Genomic DNA, 23449 nt, shown 5'->3' with positions numbered 1-23449 from the left:
ACCATTTCTACAGCCATCCATCTGCGAGGGTCTGACCAGTCTGTACAGCCAAGGACTCAAGGTGCAATAAGAACCACTGGATTGGCTGAAATCAGTTTCTATTCTGTCTTTACCGTCAAGAGGCTAAAAGTGCTGGATCTATTACCATCCAGAGCATTAAGGAGTTCCTTCATAGTTTGTCCTAAACCTCGCGACACTGTAGAAGTCACTGGAACCATCATTACAGCCACCTGGGAGGGTGTAACCAGTCTGTACAGCCAAGAACTCAAGGTGCAATAAGAACCACTAGATTGGCTGAAAAAGTTTCTATTCTGTCTTCACCGTCACCGTCAAGAGGCTGAAAATGCTGGATCTATCACCATCAAGGGCATTTATTGTCTATCTTTGTTCAACAGAGTTTTTTTCTTCTTCTTGAAGACACTGCCATTCTTGACGTCCTCACTGCATCATACACAGCTCACCATGTTAGGCCTAGGAATCTCCTTGAGGGATGAAATAAGGCAATGGCAGATGGCAACCCCAGCTCCCGCTCGACAGGTCCCAATGTCTTGGACAGCTGACCAACTGAGCACGAAAAATAAGAGAAGGACAAGAAAAATATAGGTTGATACTTTCATAATTGCTTGAATGGAATAAGGCTTTACCAAGAATGAAAACAACAAGCATACATGCTTGAAATTGATTATTGGTTAACTAGATCATGGTTGTTAACTCTGTCTGACTTCTAAGATATCAAGTATATGTATACATATATTTATATAGATGTATGTATATAAATGTCAATTCCCCATGGACCTACTATGGCTTTGTCAAGGATACTGATAATTGAGGATTGCCTTGTATACCTAAGGCCATAGGAACACTAACATACATATACTTTCAAATCTGGAGTGTTATACATGTAGTTCCTAGGACATTGCTTTATCCAGGCTGCTATCCCACTTGTTCAATACTCTGTTTAAAAAAAAATAGTTCCATATAGAATTCACTGAACAAATCTTGTTAAACGTAAAGAGCGCCATGGTTATACAGTCAAACCTGCTTTAGTGACCACCTGTCTACAAAGACCACATTTTTTGTTTCCCTTTAAAACGGTTTTTCATTGGAACATGTACTAAAGGAACCTGTCTGCAAGGACCACTTTTTGTATTTCCCTTGGGCGGTCGCTATAGACAGGTTTGATTGTATGAGAAACAGAGACTTGCCCTCATTATTACCAAAAACCGCCTTCTAGATTTTTTTTTCTCTCACCTATTCGTAAGTGGATCATAGCATTCGACCGACGTGAGATAATTGGAACCGTTGTGTCCCCCGATGGCAAAGATCTTGCCCCCTAGGACCGACACGCCCACTCCACCCCTACTGGTAGACATGGGGGCCATGCTGGTCCAGTCGTTCCTCTGGGGGTCGTAGCGTTCCACCGTGTTCAGGGGCGAGCTGTGGTCAAAACCGCCTGGGAATTATAAAATAGGAGAATGACTATAAATATACATTCTATATCCAGATTCCCCAAAAATGCTTTTGTTTGATTGCTTGCTATGTGTATGACAAAAAATATGCTGTCAGCTCTGCATTTGAAGATTGTAGTTATTGAGGAAATGATGAAATGCACCATATCTACGACTTTTAGACATCTCTCAAAAACAGAAGAAAGGGGGATCATGGGTGACCAACGTTGAACAGGTACAGCTTAGGCATTGTTTGCTATATAGAGGGCGCGAGTAGCTACAAGTAGTGTAGTCCTGCTTTAATGCATTTTCAATGCTCAATAAATTTATTAAATAATTCTTCTCTTTTATTTGCAATGATTAAAAATGTCCCTGTAGCTATGACTTTGATACTGTAAATGCATAGAAATGCATCATGTGTACGACTACAACATCAAATGCAAGACGGAGATATACTGGATAGGCTCTGGCTCTATCGATTCCTCTACCACACTTTTCCCCTATATTTCATGTTAACGGCCAAAATACTCCCAGGCTTAGTCTCTAGCCTCTTAAATGCTTGACCTGAAATAACAAGAGATGAACATGATATCTACCGATAATGCATATCAAATGACAATGAAACAATCTCCAAAGTGTTATTATGTTTAAAACAATTGTGTTCCTTCTTTTACAATAAATATATCGGTAGTGGAAAGGGTACTGACAAGAAAAATTGAGGGAAAGAGAAGCAGAGGGAGACAGCGCATCGAATATGTTACAAGAACCAGAGATAGAAGCAGAAGGAAATCCTTGATTGCCAATGTCTGGAACAGACAAGGCACCTAGCAAGCAAGCAAGTGGAAATTTGTGGTTCAGAGGGTCACTTACCGATAGCATAGAGGAAACCGTTGATGACTGCAGTCCCTCCCCCGGCTCTCCTGGTGTTCATAGGTGATACTATGGTCCACTTGTCGAGATGGGGGTCATAGCGCTCGCAAGAACTCAGGGTTGATGATCCATCGTTGCCTCCGACTAGAAAGGGAACCATATATCAATTTAGAACTATCATTGAAAGCAGTTGCTTAGAACTAAACCTTAAGGTATTACATTTTATTAAGGTATCGTTTAACAATGTTAAATCTGAGATGCATGACCCTACATGCTACTAGTGTCTGTGATATGGTGTAATATCGAAGCCCTAAAAGAATTCCGCTTCTAAATGTTCATGAAGTGCCTCGAAAAAGTAAAAATCTTTGAGTGACCGGCTTTACCATACTCATTTCTCCAATAGACTGTAGTGTTATGAAAACTGTGAGGAAAATACAAAATTTGATTTTGATTTCCTATCATAAATATCTTGATAATCAGACAGGCAATCCTCTTGTAAAAGTCATGGGATTCCTGAATGACCTAAAGGTTTATATTATGATTGCAGCAAGAGCTAAAGCTAGGATTTTGTTTAAGGATCTGAGACAAAGTTACTGGATCCCTTTAACTAGATGTCAAGCATGAATATTACAGTACTCACCAGCATAGATGCGTCCATTGAGAACAGCCACTGCCACACCACCCCTGGCACAGTTCATGGATTGAGCAGAGCTCCAGGAGTCGGTCTGAGGATCGTACCGCTCCACCTCGCTGAAGCAGAGGTTGTCGTCCAGTCCCCCGATGGCGTAGATAGGTGTGCCTAGCTGCGTCACACCCAGGCCTCTCCTGCAATCAAAGCAAAAGCATCGTTAGATATAAATCTTCTGAATCTTCTGAAATTGAAGTCAGCAGGGTGGTATTCCACATGTCGCTAACTTGTATGGCGGGTGGTACATGCTAAAGTGTGTTTCTAAAGTTCTCAACAGATGGGGCTAAGACAGACTGCTGGTCGAGAGCATTCCAGGCTCGTCCAGTCCTACACATCCTACAAAGTGTGTATCTAGTAACCAGAGTTAGTCACAGTTATCTTAAAGCTCAGTTTGATGACAGAACATCGATGCCAACATAATTCTTTTATAAAATTGCATATTTATTGTATTTGCATCTTTTATCTTAGAACTCCCAATCAGCCCTGCTTCAAATTGTCATGACTGTTCGTACAGGCAAAAGTATTTCTGAGCATCTAATTCACATAATTACGATTGATCTATCTACACAGCTCTTAATATTTCAACATCTTGAAATAACTGGGAAATCACATCATTTCAAAGACAAAGGAAAACGACCCTGCAAGACTTCCCAAATTCCTGTATTTTGGTTTCGTTTTTGGAAGTCTTGCAAATTTTGTCTAACTAGTCCTCGACCATACAGACAGAGAGAAAACTACACTCTCACAAATTTACCCATTACCCTGACTTACAATGCAGCTAATTCTCAAAATTGTATTTGATTACATACAAATGGCAGTGCTCAACAGGTAACAGATGCCCAGGACACATGGAGGCCCAAAATAAAAGGCTGAGTCCGAATCCCAAAGTTGTCCCCCAAATCCCTGAGACAGTCAACTGTTCTATCCTAACCCCCTTCCAAAAAAATTAAAGCCCCACTTCACTACTTATAGCTACTTGCGCCCTCTATATAGCAAACGATGCCTAATCGGTGACTGTTGGTCCCACATGTTCCTTTTTTTCTGATGTTAATTGAGAGCTTATTTGATGAGATAACCACCTGTCAGTGACCATACAGGGAGGTCTAATCCCTCCTGGCCAGACTAGTACAGATAGGCTTTAATGTGGAACCTTGCATATGAGGTAATAAACAAAGACTATATTTCATTTGCTGAGTGCTAGAAGGGCATTAAACTCAAACACTTAAAGCCTTCTGGGCCTCAAGGGATGATTTCACCTACCGTGCTTTTGCCATGGGCGCCAAATTGACCCACTTGTTTGTATGAGGATCAAACTTCTCGGACGTGTTGAGATGGTCCCTGCCGTCAAAGCCACCGACAGCAAATATGTGACCAGCTGCAAGAAAAACAGGCACAAGTCCATTTACTTCTAAAACCATTCAACTGGGAATTTGTCAAATCAAATGATATATATTTTTACGGGAGGTACATGTTGTGGGACCTTCAAGGACCTCCTTGTTACGACTCTCATTGGAGTAATTTAAGCGAGTGCTTTGCTTGATCAAAATCTGAACCAGTATGGGAGATCCTTAATCTGTTACATACAAGGTTTTCTGAAAGCTGAATGTGTCCCCTTTAATGTACAAGTCACAAACTCAAACAATTCTTTTTGTTTATCATAAGTTGCAGAATGGAGCTAAGAGCTTGTGTCCCCATCACACGATATGCCCCAATCAGGTGGTCTGGACTGTATCAATTGTTATCATTCTCAGAGATATGAAATCTTGAAGTGTAATTCTCAGAGAGTTTAAAACTCATTTTGTGCCTGAGGCATAGGTAAATTTATGTAGAAAGATAAAACACCTTATCAAATCCAGTCACTTGTGATTAACCCCTTACAAACCAAAATCTTTTCTGTTATTTTTTTAACTTCTATCTCAACCCAAAGAATTCAAGTCTAAAATAACTCTGGAAAGAGGACATGAAAAATGTGTGATATACCCACCAGGTTGAGTACCTACATACAATTTTTGAAATGTACATAAACTTGTTACTGAATTTCCTGTTACATTCCAGTTTTTTAGTTTTTTTATTTAGTGATTTTATTGGTCATAACATAACATTTTATAAAACCCTTTTTTCTCTTTTTCATTAGAGTATTTGGAGCATATTATACAAATTATATATGCATTCACATGGTGGGTAATTGGCGTCAAACTGAATCTTGACATTTAAAAGAAGTACCCTTGCATGTCAATTATATCAATAGACTAAAAGACAATGAAGAAATCAGTTTGGTGTAAATGTAGTAGGATCAAAGGATTACAAAAAGATTCTGACTGCTCAATCATGAAAGAAAAATAGATCGGGATATTGAAAAATGTTCATTATCAAACATAAACTCTCCCTGACCCTCTGGTCGACAGACTTCAATACATTTGATTAACATGACAGTTCAACGGTCTCGATCCGATGAATCTAAAAGACTGCTATCGCTACTGGGCTAAAAATATGAACCTCTAAAAAGATTACCTTTTGACCTTTTATTTGATATTACAGTGATAGCAAAAAGGCTAATGGCATGTTTTGTTGTAGATGGGAATAACTTTGGAAGTGATTTTGTATTTATTGAAGTGAATACCAGTACTGTATCATTCCAATATTGTACTTTTCTACTCTCTATTCAATCATTAAAGCTATTAAATTATTTGAGATTTTTTTGGACAACTTTTGAACCTTTGCATTATATTTGAACTCATTCAATATGTACATTACAATTTCAAATTTTGTGCTTTTCATTTCCCCTAGCCTCTAAAAGTAGATATGTGAACTTGTGACAAATATTTTTTTCCCCCAAAAGCAGTTCTATCTCTGCCTTTGTTGTGTTTTCTTTTTTATGGGGGGGGGGGGGGGGGGGAAGGGGGCTTTTTTGTTTTGTTATATTCTGTTCAGACCTACTAATATAGCTCATCTTTACTTTTCTGTCTGTTAAAATGCCTCCAAAACAGAGCATTAAAAAGAATCAACTTTTACCCCTCAAATGAGAACCCCAAATTATTGTTTTTCCCTCTTTTCTAAGAATGTCTTCAATTTGTATGTTTTATTTTCCACCTCTAAAACACAAAGAGCAATGAAAAAATGGTGTAAATCAAACTTGCAACAAATTCCATTATCACAATTCCAGACAGAGGAACAGACTTCACAATTGATACTTTCAAAATATGGAGACCTTGAAAAATGAATATTTACTGAGGTTTCTCTCAGAAGTCTTACCATAGTTCATCAAACTATTTGAATTTCAGAGATTTCATAAGAACCAAGGCCATAAATAGTATCTCCTTCAAAACAACTTTTATTACACATGTTATGAAATACCTGCCTACAGGATGCACTGTAATTCAACTCTCGGAAGAATGTCATGAAGACATTGTAACAATTTCTCTTTCATAAAAAAAAGAGTTACAATTCAAATATTTTAACAATGGACCTTACAAACAGGATGGGGAATAAAAAAGAGGGGTTGAAAAGATGAAATGCAAGATCGACCAACCGTCGGTTGCCGTGACCCCGACGTGCCTTCGCTTCATGCTCATCTCCGTGACCGGGATCCAGCGATTGTTGCGCAGGTCGTAGCACTCGTTGGATTTGAAGGGGTCGCCCGTCGCTCCACGACCGCCCACCACAAAGAGAACTCCTGAGAAAAAAAGAACAGGATCGAGCAAAGAAAGGAATTGTATTAAAATGATGAAATGTATTGGAATGACAATGTTTTAACAAACAAAGTTTTATACATGTGTCAATAATTTGTCAAAAAGCTTTGACATATAGATGGTGTCTTTATGATACAGAGAGAGGATATTCAACTGTCAATAATTCAATTCTTAGGATTACTCTTACTAAGAATTGCATCATAACAAAGCTGTCTGTACCATCGTACAAACATTAAAAATTAATGACTTCTGGTAATGAATTACAAAGGAAAAACCACAGAATTCTGTGAATTTGAGAAAGGTGCAGTTGCAAAGTAAAAAGCAAAGAAAGCTCTAAATGTCGAGGTTAACATAGTACATGTCGCCTGATGATTAATAACAAATATTCATTGGAAAAAAAATCACACGGGTACGGTGAGCGATATAGCTCAAGATTGCTCAAAAAGTGCTCTGTTAGATGAAAAAACACAGCTCTGGTAAAAAACAACTAAATAATTTAATATCACTGTGACTGTGAGTAAAAGCACTTCCTAAAAGAGCTCCCACGAACAGAAAAGTATTTTTACACTGTAAGTGTTGGTGTTTCTCATTTTATGTCATTTTCATATTATGTATTGCTTATATTCTATTAATCTAACCGGAGTAATACTCTATTGCATTAAACACATCAAGACATTTCTCTGCAAGTATAAATGAACTGCATGTTTAATGCAGGATTATCATTAAACATACAATTTTTATAGCTCTGGGATTAATCGCACAAATTAGGTTCTAATGAAGAAAGTAATAAAATCCCTGAACCCAAAATACAAAATTAAGATTCAATTGGAATCATGTAAACAAGTTCAATCTCCTGGGTTTTAGTGCTCTCCTTTTCATAACAATACACTTAAACTATTATCTTTCTCTATTTTTGTATCGGACTATCTTTCACTATTTTTGTCCGTCATTAACCTCTCTGCATTGTTTCCTGGTACTCTAAAGAGGCTGGTAGCTATATATTCCATCATTCTAGTGTATCATTACAAGGTAGGGCTAGCTAGACCTTAGATAAATCTGCATTGTTCTCTAATCATGTTCTGTTCTAAGTAATAACTGACCTTAAATCGAGAAGGGAAATACTTTCTAAAAAGTAGTACTTTAAATTTCCTTGTGTGAATGACCTTCTACATTGCATAACAACACATCATGTAGACAAGGGAAATAGATATATTGCTTCATACAAGAAAATGCTAGAGAATGATGGAGAACTCAATCCGTCTGAATCAACAGCGAGCGAAACATGATTAACCCATTCACTATTGCATTGTGAAAGTCCCATAGGCTTAATGCAGGGACCACCAGGTTCCTGTAAGCAAAGGGTTAATATAATAAAACCTTATCACATTGTGAAATGAAAGACTGTATCTAGACACACTGGAAGTAAAATGTCCTCCTGGCCAGACCTTTGATCTTCTGAATATCTTTCCAATACACTATCACCTGCCAGTGGATACAAGTAGCTCCTTGTCAAATCAAAGGCAACTTTTTAGGCACAAATAGGGCATGGAAGCGTTACAGCGTATCGGAAAGTGCCGAAATTCACGGAAAAGACTGAATACAATCAGAAGGATAATCACCTTACAGAACGGTTATGCAACCGAGCTGAATCCACATAGACCAGTAAGTTGGCCACATTGGCATACTTTCAAAGTAGAAACATTTGCAGTACTGGTACGTTAATTTTCGCGGAAATCGCGATAAGATGATTTCTTATGCGTGTCAAGTCAAATCAAATCACGCACTTTTCGAGCACCGATAGGAATTAGGAATGAAAACAATGGAGTGTAGTGTGCAACTCGATTTTAAGAACCTGGGAATATGATTTGGGGTCACTCAGCGTGAAAAATAAATCACACAAAAATAACAGCATTTTCAGTAATCAAATGTTTGTGTACAGTCTATTGTCAGTCTGTGTTAGTCTGGGCTTTGTAGATGGGGGATTATTGTAGTGGATCAAGGAATATATGAATACATAATTTCCCTCTGAGAAAGTGAAATATAATGATGATTGATTCTTGCTATAGCCTTGTTAATAGGAATTCAACTGAGGTTTGAAAATGATAGACTACCACACCTCCCTCCTCATAAATAGACATTGCCAGAAAAAAAAGCCATTCAGGCTGACTGCAAGACTAATTTGACCCCCTTTTTATCCTTCAAAGAGTGAAGGTACAAGAGTGTATCAATAAATACAAATAATAGTATTCATACCCCAAAAATATAATGACCTTTCCAAAAATAGATAACATAGTCCTTGACACTTTTTTTATAACAAAAGAATTCAATTAAAAAACAGACAACAATTTACTTAAGGTCTGCATTTTATTTATAAAAAAAAAAAATGCCTTCACCAAAGAGATTATGGGATATGGATTGTTAAAGGCATATTAAACCGAACTTAATGATGACATCGTTAACTTTTACACACTCCCTTTGCATGGAAGTTGGAACTTGCATGAGCAAACAATAAGGGACTAATTAATCTTTCAGATTTGAATCTTATAAAACAACATCCTTGATCCACTAGTGAAGTACACCTAGTGGGATTGTTTTGGGTGTTTTTTATGTTATTTATTTATTAATTCTTTATACATGTATTTATTTTGTATTTTGTATTTTGTATTTTGTATTTTTTTTTTTTGGGGGGGGGGGGGGATAAAATGTGGGTATGTCATTAGGCCTACCCTCTGGTTTTTACATCATTTGTCAGTCAAAAGCCAGGAGGAGCATAACTCACATCATTAATGTAAAATTAATGCCATTTTGGCTTTCAGCAGACTTTTTTCATACAGAAATCTGTACTCATTATGAAAGCAAGATCAAAATAATTATGCAGACCGAAGTGTAGTATTTACAGGCAAGCTTATGCAAAAAGGCCCAAATTACAGGAAATAATTTTTTTTAGATGTACGTTTGTAATCCCCATGATGATCTGATACATGTAAGTGTAACAGGAGCCAAGCTATACAAATAATAGAACATATGTGGTTTGTAATCTTTGTGATGACATGTTTGTATACATGTCCAAAAAATAAAGCGAAGAGTCGAGGTCAAAGAAAGGTAGATGGCCGACTGTTGATGACCTACCATATAGTCCTAGTAAAGGTCTATTTAACGAGAGTCTAGACTACAGAGGTCAGGAGAAGGTCCTGGTCCATGAAGTGGAACACTGGTGTTGAACACCTGGTTGAGCACATGAACGAGTGTAAATAAGCAAGAGGCTCCCATTTGATTGATTGTTTTGGTAGTGCTTAGGTAATACAATGTTTTGGGAAAGTCTTAAAATTGGCTAGATAGTGATTCGTAACAATTCAATATATTTGGATGCCCCTGTAAATGTATTATAAGCACTAGATAATTAAGCCCCTAAAACGCTTTCGAGAAAAATTGAATATCATCATTTACTGGTGCTAGCGGCTACGGCCATTCCATGGTAGCTGCGACCATGAAAATCTCAGAATATGTAGTTGCGACATTGAATATTGTAGGATCGCATATATGCTTCCAATATGTTCATTCGAACCAAATTCATGACCCCATACCAAAACTTTGTATCACCTTTAATCAATTGCAGGAGCTTAGAACCCTTCTAAAGTGTTGGGAGCCCCAAATTTGTCAAAAATTTGATGGCAAAATTTCACTTAAATTGTATATATCATAATGTGAAAGAGGAAATCATGTTACTGATGTAAGACACACTTCTGCAAAGCTTTCCCTTAAAAAAATGTGTTTGAAGATAAATATTGATAGAATGCATGATTTGGGTTTCTATTGGGTTCTAATTGTGCCAAGGTGCAGATTTCCCCAAAATTCACAACAAAATCAAATTAACCATTATTTTATAATTCTGAAAATATTTGTTTCTGAGAGTCCTTGAATGGAACTGCTTCAACTGCCAAGATGCTGATTGGTGTGAACAGCAGAGCAGAGCTTGACACGTCTGTGACCCTCCCCGTGGTGGGATGCGATCGTAATTTGATTTGGATCTCTCGAGAGAGAGTCGGGACAGCCCCAATACCACTTTCACTTTGTCTTGGGCCCTTGATTTGCAAATCTGAAACCCCTCACGTTCACTTCAATCTCTATTCCCTGGTTGATATTTTTAAAAGGTTTTGTCACCCCCTATTCGGTCAGTGTGATTCAAATCTTCGACAGTGCCATGTTCAGCATTTGTAGTTTATCCTTTCATATAATAGAATAGAATATAGAATATAATATAAGAAAAAATGATGAATAATCCTTCCTAATTGTTACTTGACACATATCTTTGTGATTATCATACTTGCTTCCTTACACAAGCATAGTAGACAATCTTAAAACTGTACCGTAATGCAGGTTTCAATGAGAAGCAGACGGTCTTTACAGACAGGTTGTCTTTACGAGCAGGTACCCATCATGTTCTTAAAAACATGTGGTCCTTTGAAGTTGTTTCTAAAACATGTAATACTGTCCCTTCTTACTGCTGAAAGTAACATCTTAAAGCCCATCTGTACTAGTTTACAGGAGGGATTAGATCACTCTGCAAGGTCACTGGACAGGTGGTTATCTCATCAAATCAGCGCTCAGTTAACATAAGAAAAAGGGGATCATGGGGGACCAACAGGGCACAGGTAGCTATTATAATTAGTACAGTGGGGCTTTAAAGCAAATACGTAGAGCACCATTCTCTCCCAGCAAGCAATATGTGGAACTTCAAATAAAGTAACTAATTATCAAAATTTCTCTTTCCTTTTTTTCATATTGAGCGGAGCTGCAGAAGGTGAAGGTGAATCTAGAGTCTTTATTTTTTTTATCCATAACAGATGTTTATAGTCTTTCATATTTTGGACTTAATTGCAGCTTAGGCTTAGAACAGTACATGGAACAACATGAACAATACATCTTGATTCCAAATTTCCAATACAATGGATTTGCTTGGGGTTCATACAAGGGACAATCGGAAATGTCTTTGGCCTTTTTCAATCCTTAAGCCGACTCCGAGGACAGTCACGTCCGAGATCTCTAGACGGCAGTAACATGCGGCTAAAATGCGACAGTCGAGACACACCATTTGGAAATCAATTTCGGGCATGACGGCAAGAACCCCCAAAATGTGAATATGTTGCTAGAAAAATGAGAGAAATCATCCATTCTGAGTCTGATTTGTCTTGACATGGTGTGCCATGGATGTTAATGTTTATTATGAGCAGACTTTAAAAGTGCTTTATCAAAGAAACTTTTGTGCAATAGTTCATAACTCGGTTGTTGATTGAATGGTAATTGGGGAAACGAATGTATTTTATTCTATCATGGATAGTTAACTTTACAAAATCATATCGTCTGTATGGAGCCGCAAAGGCATCTGAAGCTGCATTTACACTTATATACTGCAAGCATAAATCATTTTTCTCCCATGAAAACTTCATCAGAAGTTATACAAAGTTTTGGTATGGGGTCACATGAATTTGGTTCAAATGATATTGGAAGCATTTGCGATTTTTCAATATTCAATGATCTTTGTCGCGGTTGGAATCAAGTCTAAAGTGATGAAATTGTAAATAATAAACTCTTTATGTTGTATAGCGCCCTCTCAAGACTGATATTACTTTAGCTCTAAAACGTTTCTTGACCACGATCAACCGATTTGCTATTCCTATTTAGAAATTATATATCAGAATTGCATATTCTGAGATTTTCATGGTCGCAGCTACCAAGGAATGGCCTTAATTAGGCGCTATTTGAAATATTTGAAATTTACCGGGAAGCAGAAGTGTTTTACGGGATAAATTTCTAGTGCTTATAATACATCCACAGGGGCATCCAAATATATCAAAATTTTAAAGAATTACTAAAAATCTAATTTTCAAAATTTCCCAAAACTTTGCATTACCTAATGGCAGTCCACAAAATCGATGCTTTTTCAAAATGGTGTTTGGGCTGTGTACATGTAAATGGGCCTTATACTCTTTTCACACTGGTTTTGCTTAACCCTGTACTTTGCTTAGCCCTGTACTATCCTTAACCCCGGACTATTTTTTTGGCTTTTCACACACGCTGTTTTTAGTCCCGTACTAGCGCCTATTCCGGAATAAGAAAATTCCCGCTGTTCTCACTGCATTTCGTTAACCCCGGATATTGTGTATGTTATGATTGGACATACTTCGCATCTGGCCAGCTGCGATACGCTCCATTGCGTAGTACCGGACTATTTGTCGTTTCCGCTCTCATTCATTTGCTTAGCACCCAGGGAATAATTTTCCTCAAATTTTTTGATTAGCAATTTCAGGCGATGGATGAATATTTCAAATGAAATTCTGTACATTTCTATGGAAGAAAACTGCTACACAAAAGATATTTTGTATAGCAGTCATGCAAAAATGCATAGCAAATTGCGATGCGATACCAGGAAAATTATTCCCTGGCACCGCAATTGCGGGGTTAGCAGGAGTTAGCACCACAATTGCGGAGTTAGCCCTGCTATTTTGCAGGGTTAGTTAACCCCGTACTATAGGTGGGGTTAGCCAACTTTAGCCCACTTTGGTAAAAACCAGTCTAAACAGAAAGTGGAATAGGCTTAACCCCGTACTATAGGTGGGGCTAAGACCCCCCTTAACCCCACCTATAGTACGGGGTTAAGCTAAATATTGCCACTGTGAAAACAGTATTAATGTTATAAATCTATAAGAATATGAATTAATGCCCTTGTGGCTCCGAACAGATGATATCGTCTCTTCAGAGCCAGAAAGGCATTTGTGGTAAAGCCTACACCCTCCTGCATGGCTCCAAGTTTATCAAAATCATCCTGCTACTATATCAGCCTTTTCACACACAAGTAAAAATCTTAAATCTTTACATACGACATCATTCACACAAAGAAATTTCGGTGTGATCGTTAATCGTTTCGTAATTAACTACTGCTCTTAAAATGCGCAGTAGTGCCATTGCGCATTGAAGGTCAGGTCATATCAAACAAAGCGCACGCTCCATCCAGTTTAAACACTTATAACCGTTCACACACAAAATGTCAAGCTCTCTGTCAAGAACTTCGTATCTGCAGCCTGCTTTGAGTGCGTATGAATCGCGACTTTGTATCTATCCCAACATCGTATAAACGATGTTCACACAGGGAAATTTTTCTTTAAAGCTGTTTTAAACTTTTGAGTTAAACAGCTTTAAACTATAATCAGCTCTAGATACAATGAATTTTAGCTGTGTGTGAAAAGGCTGTATGACCCATATCCAAGAACCCATGCACTGGGAGGGCCTGGCTAGAAGCCAAAGACGACGTACGTGGCGTTTACTTTTGCTTGGTATTGCCTACTATTGGGAAGTAATTGTGTGATGAGTAGAAATGAGGATGATCCAGAAACCCAGACAATAATATTACAGTACTGTCTACCTAATTCCATACTAGACCCATTTACACATTTTTATTTTTTTTGGTGATTAGTGCGCATGCGAGGCTTGTCGCTACTCTGCGTGCGATCACAAAGAAGCGAAGAGAGTCACGTCCAGAAAAAAAACGGCATCATACTGAAGTTTCGATTTGAACAGCAGAAATCTGTGAAATTTCAGCAGGCATTTTTAAAATTAAACACTTCAGAGGTAGATTTTTTAGTTTGGTCAAAGAGATATCTCTTTGATTTGGTTGTGTGATGTGTTTGCCGATAGCTGCTAGGTGACTACTGACGAAAAACCAAAATGTGAGAATAATGATCTTTGCTCCCAGAGTAAATGCAGCTACTGCCAGCTAAACCAAGTAAACCAATGGTACCTGCCAAACAAATACATTAGAGGATTCATGAAGTTCAAGTAAAGAAGGATGAACCCATCAAAAATTAGGTCAACCACCTCAATGAATTATAATATGAAGTACTATGTGCTGCTTACAACAAAAACAACAACAAATATATTCATGATGAACCTATCAGAGTTGCCTTTAGAAAAAATTTGACCAAAAGAAGAAAAAAAATCAAGTTAATTGAAAGAACTCTATATCACCTTCAAGAAGATCTAGTTCATTTGCAACAGGGAGATATAAACATCACTTGATGAAAAAAGGTGTGACATATTGTCACACATTTTCCCAGTAGGGTTTCTGCTGTGCTGTGGTAACCCATGAACGATTAGCCCTGAACTCTTTTTGTCATCTCTCATCATAAAAAAAATCCCGGAGGTGTTTACACCAACACCCCAAAAAATAGTGGTAAGTATGATCCTTCTTTTACTAGGTCTTTGGAAGAAGTATAGGGGTAAAAATGTATTGATCCTAAACATTCAACTTAATACTGAAATGATTTTTTGTTGTCTGTTTGAAGCCAGAAGTGCATTAAACTCTGGCTCCAAACAGAAGATATTTTATAAATCCAACCATTTTCCTCAACTGCCCCCCCCCCCCCCATCCTCAAAAAATAATTGACCCAGATTATAACTACCACGCCTTGAATCTGGACAATTACCATCCAGAAATTTAGAAAAGGTTAAAACTATCAAAGATCAATGAATTTATATTAAAAAAAAGTAAGGCGTGGGTTTTAAAGTTTAAAACAGAGTATTAATTTGCAGGGTGTAGAGATTGTGATTTCGGGAAGGGTGGAAGGGGGGGGGGTGGTTTGTAGATGGTAGTGAGATGGTTACATACAAAAATACTGGTAGGTTCTTCATATTTGATCCAAAATAGGAAAAAATACAATCAATCACACATCTAGACAGTAATTCCCTGAGTTGCCTGTTCCTCTGAGAAATAATTCCTTTGAGAAGAAAAAAAAAAATGTTCCAACAACAAAATAAAAAGAATTATGTTAGGTCTAGACACGAGATGTTCGAAAATGAAAAAGAGAGTAAAATCATGCTGGATCCTACAGAGATGTACCACGGAGACCAAACATTTTGGGTGGTGTGGACCAGCCCTCTTATGATACAATTAACACCTTTTTGGCAGTCTATTCTTCTTGTATTCTTTGTCTGGGATCGTAATTGGAATCGTACCCCCTTGGTTGAGCTGGGAAAATAAATACAAAGGTTTCCAGGGACATCAAACTTTTAACACTGACAATTTCTTAAAGGCATCGTTTAACAATATTAAATCTAAGATGCATGGCCCTACATGTTATCAGTGTCTATGATATGGTGTAATATTGAAGCCCTAAAAAAATTGCACTTCAAAATTATCATGAAGTGCCTCAAAAAAGTAAAAAATCTTTGAGTGACCGGTTTTACCATACTCATTTTCCCCAATAGACTTTATTGTGATGAAAACCGTTAAAAAAACAAAAAAAATTAGAACTTGAATTCCAATCATAAATATCTTGATAATCAGACAGGTGATCAGCTTGTAAAAGTCATGGGATTCCTGACTGACCTATTATGATTGCAGCATATAAATCCAGGATTTTGTTTCAGAATCTGGGGCAATGTTACCAAGCCACTTAAAGGGATCCGGTAACTTTGTCTCAGATTCTGAAACAAAATTCTGGATTCAGCTCATGATGCAATGATAATTATAAACCTTTAGGTCAGTCAGGAACCCCATGACTTTTACAAGCCGATCGCCTGTCTGATTATCAAGATATTTATGATTGGAATTACAAATTTTGAAAACCGTTCGCCTGACGGTTTTCATAACACTACAGTCTATTGGGGAAAACGAGTGTGGTAAAACCGGTCACTCAAAGATTTTTACTTTTTTGAGGCACTTCTTGATCATTTTGAAGCGCAATTTTTTTAGGACTTCAATATTACATCATATCACAGACACTGATAACACGTAGGGCCGTGTATCTCAGATTTAACATTGTTAAACGATCCCTTTAAATCCTTGATCTTTGCAGAGAAGCCTTCAATAGAAAGAGCTCTGATAAAGTCTCAAGAATCAATGAAAGCATGACGCAAAACATATCATGCAAACTACATTAAGTCTCTTTCGTTTTTGTTTATATCTTTGTATTTCTATCACAAAATATCCTCACAGTTGGAAATAGTAAAACTGATATGGAAATACATTCTAGGTGTGTCTGCCATGTTTGACATCCTTAGAGAGGAACATGAATGTCACAACATTGGCTCAAAGTCAAGAAATTTCAACCTTGGGACAATTAGATACAAACTTCTGCCACAATTTCATAAAATCAAATCTGGAGAATAATTGACTAGTTCACGCCTGTCACGTGATGGACCCCCTCCCACCTCCAGACCTCCCCAATTTCAAAAACAAATTCTGCTTTTTGTTCATCTTTTGTGAAAAAAATACTGTATCAGAAGTATTATTGAATTATTCCCAACCTTCATTAGACATCTCATTTTTCATTTTCCAAAGAAAAAATGTATGGCATTTTGCCCAAGGTTTTTCTGTCAGAGCAATTTAGATATTAACAATCTAACAATAATGAAGGGATATCAAATTATCAAAGCGAACACTTTTGTCAGAAAAACAGGGGGTCAATGTAAAAGCTGCAGGCAAATTTGCCTTTTGATAAAATGCAGTGTTTCTTAGACTAGTGTTCTCTGGAGAGTCAAGTCCTTTCTGGGTCAGTCGATAAGGACGACTTTTTACGATTACAACCAGCATTTTTCTTCTTTTTATCATTTATCTTTAGCAACAACGAAAATCTATATTTGACCTGCATGCGATCTAAAAATAGATGGTATTTTGAAAGGCGTTCATCAGGGAGCGTTCATTTAAACGGCCGATCTTGCCTTAGGGGGACAAGACTGCATACTTTGTTAATAAGCAGTGCCTCAGGGAAGATCGGATTGAGAGATCTCCTGCAATGCTTTAATTATTGAGAAAATGACGTTTAACGAGTGATATCTTATTAGAAGGCCATCATCCGCAACCTATGAAACTGCGGAATAATTCCAGACGACAACTGGAGACAACTGAATATTAAAACAGTTATTATTAAAACTGTTGCGACATCAAAGAAGAATTGAGCAGGCAAACAGATTACCTACATTATCAGTCCCATATCTCTTTTGCCCTACCATAACTTATAGGTATGGGGTTTGGTTTAGTAGTGCTGACAGGATTTTTACCTACTGAAGATGGTATAACTCTTCTTTAACAATTATCATACATTTTCTCATTGGATCTACTTTCACCCTTAGTTATATCAGACTTAAAAGCAATGGCTTACAGTTTACTTCCTTCAGGTTTTATAAAGTATCTTTTCATATAGGGTTGGGTTTAAGATTCATCACACCAAAAGGATAGGACCAATGTGACAAACATATACTAGCGTATGGGTGTCTCAATCTAGGGTACTACATACAGGGACTGGTCCTTCATCTCATTGGACTGTTTTCCTGAACTCATAAGGGAACAAATAACTATTGGGACCAAGTCCAAAGAGACATTAGGACCATTGCGATGCATGTACATGTACCCAAGGATAGGGGCATGTATGGTACTACGTCTCACCTGACCTCACACTGAACCCGTAATGGATCAGACGACTACACTGAGACTCAGTCCAATGGGACCTAGGACCAATGTGACGTAGTTGTATCAGGATCATGCAAGGTATCTCTATGATCTTGTGTGACACTGGGTATAGCCATAGGGTCTAATTCCTTCCTGCCCCGATTCCTACCTGACCATACTGCACATGGCACTTTTGAAGTAAATTGGGACATAAGGACCAATAGTAATTCAGGAGTAAAGAAAACCATTCCAAAATTGAATATTTTCTTCCTTTCAGATTTTAAAGCAAGTCCACCCTGATATCAAGTTGGTTTTAATAGCAGTACAAAAATGAGAGGTACTTTCACTGACCTGTTCCTCTCATTTTTCTGCTTCTATCAAAATTAAATTCATATCAGGGTGGACTAACTGGACTTCCCCTTTAAAGGTAAAGACCAGTTATGGTCATGCGATTGCATTGTGAAAGAAACGTTGTGGAATTGATCAGAAAAGGTTGATCATCTAGCATCTAGCATCTGCAAGGTTCTGGAATGATCAAAATGATAAGAAATTTGGCCCATTCTTCGTAAAGTTACAAGCACTGTACACAGAAAGATGTATATGGGACTACCCTATATCTCTCACAGACCATGAGAGAAACTTATTTACCAAATATATGAATTAGTAGGCGGTTTCCCGGCAAATTTTTTATCATCATGTATTAGTCAAAACATATTCTTTCACATGATTGGTAATGAGAGCTTCCATTTCATTTTTTGAAATTGGGGCGTTTCCAATACTGGTCTTTACCTTTAACAACTTGAACCTCAGCCTGAGGGCAATCTCAATAATACATGTATATCATCTGCTTAGAGCCAAAAGGATGTATGTAATAAGGTAGCATTTTACAAAGAGTTCACACCCTTAAGAATCTCTCTGCAGCCGATAACGAAGAGGAAAAAAGGTTTGTGACTCTAAAACAAACTTTGAACCACTGACGAAACCCGGTCACTGGAATCATCCAAAAGTAAAACTACCATACATGTGTTGCGCACATGTTCCAGTCGTATGTTTCCGCCTTTCCAGATAACAATACAAAAAGGGTGACTCACTGTGATGGATAGGTCCTGCAGCAAAGTTCAACATAAACAGTCGACGGGTTCAGCAAATGTGTAAAATATTGTTTCCCCTATGTTTTGACATTAAGTCACATTTTGTCATGTGCAACAACTGTAAATTTCATGATATATAGCCGTCAACCACTTCACTACACCAAATCATATCGAGTTCAGAGTTGTCACCCCTTTAGGAATATTGATGATGGGACAATCGCAGACGACTTCCGGATGCAGAGACAGCAAAGACAGCATGGAGGAATATGTTCTGCATGGAATTCTTCTTGTACTGTCTTGAAAAATTGATATTTTTAAACTTACATCTGTTTTTTTCACTACGATATTTGACAGCAAAATCAGTATTAGGACACCTGTAGACACAATGCATGTATTTTTTACTTTAATTTGGAATCTGCAACTTCCCAGAGGCCAACTTGGCGGAGTATGAGATGGGGGTCTATGACCTTTTTAAAAAATGAGGTCAATCGCAAAGTTCAAAAGCATTATTTTAGAGTATAAACAGAGAGTAAAATCAGAATCTATAGGCTTTTAAACATAAAATGGTTAAATGCCATCTAAAAATCAGATATTTTTTTGACAAACTCTATTTTGTTTCATGAGGTAGTTCTGAATCTGGTACATCTTTCTAATATTTTGTTTTTACTGAAATATCCTCAGGAATATTTTTTTGCAAGGAGAGATGGGTCAAGCATAAATCCTATTGTTTGAGTCTCAATCAATGCACACCTTTTCTCCTGGTACTTGGCCAGGGAAGTAGGTCAAAATAGCTGGCATACATCTTATGATTAACTGTGTCAATTTTTCATCTTGTAATCTGAAGTAATGGCATCAGTTATGAGGTCAAATTGTCCGTTTTGAATTGATTTACGGTCAGCAAAGTCCCACCTGTTGACCAATGGTCAGTTTTTCTTTTATGAAGACAGGAAATATAGAAGTGTGGTTTATTTCTGCAGTTGTTTTGCTATCTTCTATGAAGCTGAAGAGGTTTCAAAATTCTAATAAGGGATAAGTAAAACAAAAAATATGAAATAATGACAGGCTTTATTTTTTTAATGGTAAGACCTATTCAAAGATAGTATAGAACCTGCTTTAGAAATTGGTTGCAGGGGCGATGGTATAAAAGTAACCAAGCACCTTTTACATACATGTACATGTAGCAAGATTACCTCCCCAAAAATTAAATGCACAGATTGAAATCTGGCTAGTAAAAAACCCATTTCTCCAAATTGAAAAATTTTCAATGTTTTTATTCTTCAATATGGACATTCGAATCACTCTTATTTTTGTTACTAAAAACTCTCCAAGTAAGACAAATGATGAGGTATTTCTCCAAACTAATAATGTTATATATTTAAGAATTCAAACATTTTTTTCTAGGTTAGTTTGCCTTTGGCTGTTATTTGTTCAATAATTTGGTTGGCAACTTTTGTCTATATGAATAGATGGTGAAATTTGTTAAAAAGCCCTCAGTCAGTAAAATCTTGTAAAATATGAAGAACCAGACAATTAATCTCCCTATGATGACATATATTGATCTATTGAATTGAATTTATTGTCCCTTTCAGGAAATTCTTTGACGTTAAATATTCTGTATTCTTATATGATAAATACCAAAGGCTTCAAGATTTTGTTAACTGTTTCCAGTGCTGGATACAGTGTGTAAATCTATAATCATGCTTTAAGGGTTATCATGGAGCTAATTAAGACTGGAAATTGGTCATTTTAATAATAATGATACAGTAATAATAGTGGGTTCTTGTATAGCGCTCATGTCTGCAAAGCCATTTGCAAAGCCATTGTGTTGCAAAATGCAATCCTCCCATCAATTGGTGTCATTTGTGCAAAATTGCACGTGTGACAAACCTCGAACGACTATGCAGAGTGGCAAAAGCAACCAGAGGGTTAAAAACTACCAACCAACAGAATACCTGCTCGCTCACCATGAAGTAGTGCTATGAAATGATTTGTAGGATTGTAACTTGTGCAATTGAACGCAACCTGCCCCATAAATTCCTTCTGACCTGGAATATCCCATTTCAGGCAATTATGAATTGCAGAGAGTTATAAAATGGACAACCTCACAACAAATCATTCAAGAAATCGGTACTAGTGATAAAGAATCTAGGGTTATATCAGGTTTTTATGGAGGTCATTGGAAGCTCCAGGGTAAACAACAGTGTTTACAAACAAGAAGGTAGACAGTACAAGAGGCCTGTTTTCATCAGCACGAGTTTGCCAAATCACCCGCTATTTTAAATATCCCGATCGCAAATTATCCAGCTAATTTGCATCCTCATCAGCCAGCAGTTGCAATTAGCGGGATATTTGGTCAAGAAAATATCAGGTGAAATCAAGTATCCCGCTTCTGGGGAAATCTAGCTGGCTAATTTGCGCCCGTTCGAGCTTGTTTGTGATGAGCATATCGGTCTGGTGAGGACGCAATTTCGAGCTTTGGGACAATATCCCAAGTCTGAAAATAGCGGGCTATTTGGTAATCTCGAGCTGATGATGACAGGCCTCTTGATAGTGTGACAGCACGTAGTAGGTCCACGGTGACAGTACGTGAGGCTACAGGTGTTTACAAAGAAAAGGGACAGGCTTGATGTAGTGTAGGATGATATAACTTCCACACTGCTATAAACATGTAGAGATGTTTGTAAACAAGGGGGTGATCACTTCATTCACTTGTAGAAAATAAAGTTTGAGATGGTTCAACTTCCTGCAAAGCTACATGTAAGTAAATGCTTTTAAAAGAGCAGGGAACAAAGAGCGGGTCTAAATTGTTTATCAAAAATGTAACTTTCTTCAATGTTTGACTTTGGCAGTGATTGAAAGTCAACTTGAAATTCACTGGGTTCCCCTCTGGAAACAATTATTCAAAGTTCCATGTAGGTGCTTCTTTAAACGATGACTCCGACTGTAGACCCTACATACACTTTCTTAAGTCTGAATAGGACCCCATCACTTACATAAATTTGTAGGAGTCAACTTTTAAAAAGTGTAAAAAATAAAAATATCAACAACAAACACAAACACAATTTGTTTTGTACCTGCAGAGCTCTTCCTTGGAGTGAGCCTGTTGGGGTCTTTTACCAGGCTGGAGGTGGGTGTGTCCCGCAGGACTTTGCCCACGGACAGGTGGTAGTTCTTGGCCTCGTCCACCAGATCCCTGCACTTGTGGCACTTCTTGATCAGCTCCTCCCGCTCCACCTCCTCCATCAGGTAGCTGGCCGGCACCATGGGAAGACGTACCTGGACAAACAAACAAAACAAGATTGTCATGAATTATTAAAGCACTTTCAATTCCTCCCCTGCATGTTGATATTTTTAAGACTAATTCTGATCAAATCAAATAATTCTTCTGTACATACTTTCTATTAAATGCAGTAGAGTACATAGCACAGAGTACATAGTACATAAATAAATTGGCATATTATTATCATAAGAAGCAGTAGCAGTAGAAGTAGTGGCCGTAGTAGTACTTAGTAGCAGTAAGTAGTAGTATTATCATCATCATTTTCATTACCACTATCATTATCATTGTCATTATCATTATTATTATCATCATTTTTCATTATCATTATCACCATTATTTTCATTATTATTATTACTATTATTATCATTATTATCATCATCATTATCATTATCAGGTAATGTATTTCCTGCATGAACTGATAATAATAAATTGTTCCAAAATAACTTTTAAAAATACCAGATATTGTGAAGGTATAACAGAAATTACAATATACAACTAAATCTGCAAACATTAGCTATTTTGTCAACATTGAGTAAATTCTGCAGATTCAGATTTCAAAACAATTTATCCAGAACATTGGTAGTGTAAAAGCAAATTACTTGAACACATCGGCTGCTGCAGAGAGCATAGAAATCACAACATCCATTTCAAACGGGAGTGAAAAAAGGAATGCTTTTTCTCTTAATTTTTCAAATCTTATTAATGTTTCTTTAATTGCATCAATATACAGTAATTGTACATTACCGGTATTCAAGTGATTTCAAACTGAACTTCAGGAAGATCATTTTCAAATATCAACTGATAAGTTGAAGGTACATTAATTGTTTGCAATTGAAGAAGAAAAACCTACATGTAAACATGTTATTTCAATTTTTTGTTTATTATACACGTGTCTTCTCTTTAAAAAGTACCATGCCTATTATTATCAATTATTGAGGGT

At 37.2% G+C, this 23449-nt stretch overlaps 1 protein-coding gene across 2 annotated transcripts in view; it reads right to left on the bottom strand.

Annotated features, from left to right (window-relative positions):
- Window positions 1-411: 411 nt before the first annotated feature.
- Window positions 412-23449, bottom strand: part of LOC589135 (kelch-like protein 8) — a 35056-nt gene continuing 12018 nt past the window's right edge. For both annotated transcript variants that reach the window (XM_030980864.1, XM_030980863.1), the window contains exons 3-9: window positions 22304-22505; window positions 6536-6679; window positions 4267-4381; window positions 2959-3143; window positions 2319-2462; window positions 1252-1453; window positions 412-564 (exon numbers count right to left, since the gene is read on the bottom strand). In XM_030980864.1, coding sequence (XP_030836724.1) covers window positions 447-564; window positions 1252-1453; window positions 2319-2462; window positions 2959-3143; window positions 4267-4381; window positions 6536-6679; window positions 22304-22505 — 1110 coding nt within the window. In that variant the 3' untranslated portion in view covers window positions 412-446. The remainder of the gene's footprint in view (window positions 565-1251; window positions 1454-2318; window positions 2463-2958; window positions 3144-4266; window positions 4382-6535; window positions 6680-22303; window positions 22506-23449) is intronic.

This window comes from Strongylocentrotus purpuratus, unplaced genomic scaffold, assembly GCF_000002235.5.
Source record: "Strongylocentrotus purpuratus isolate Spur 01 unplaced genomic scaffold, Spur_5.0 spur5_scaffold_11, whole genome shotgun sequence".
Classification (NCBI taxonomy): domain Eukaryota; kingdom Metazoa; phylum Echinodermata; class Echinoidea; order Camarodonta; family Strongylocentrotidae; genus Strongylocentrotus; species Strongylocentrotus purpuratus.
This window is presented reverse-complemented; position numbering and strand designations above follow the sequence as displayed.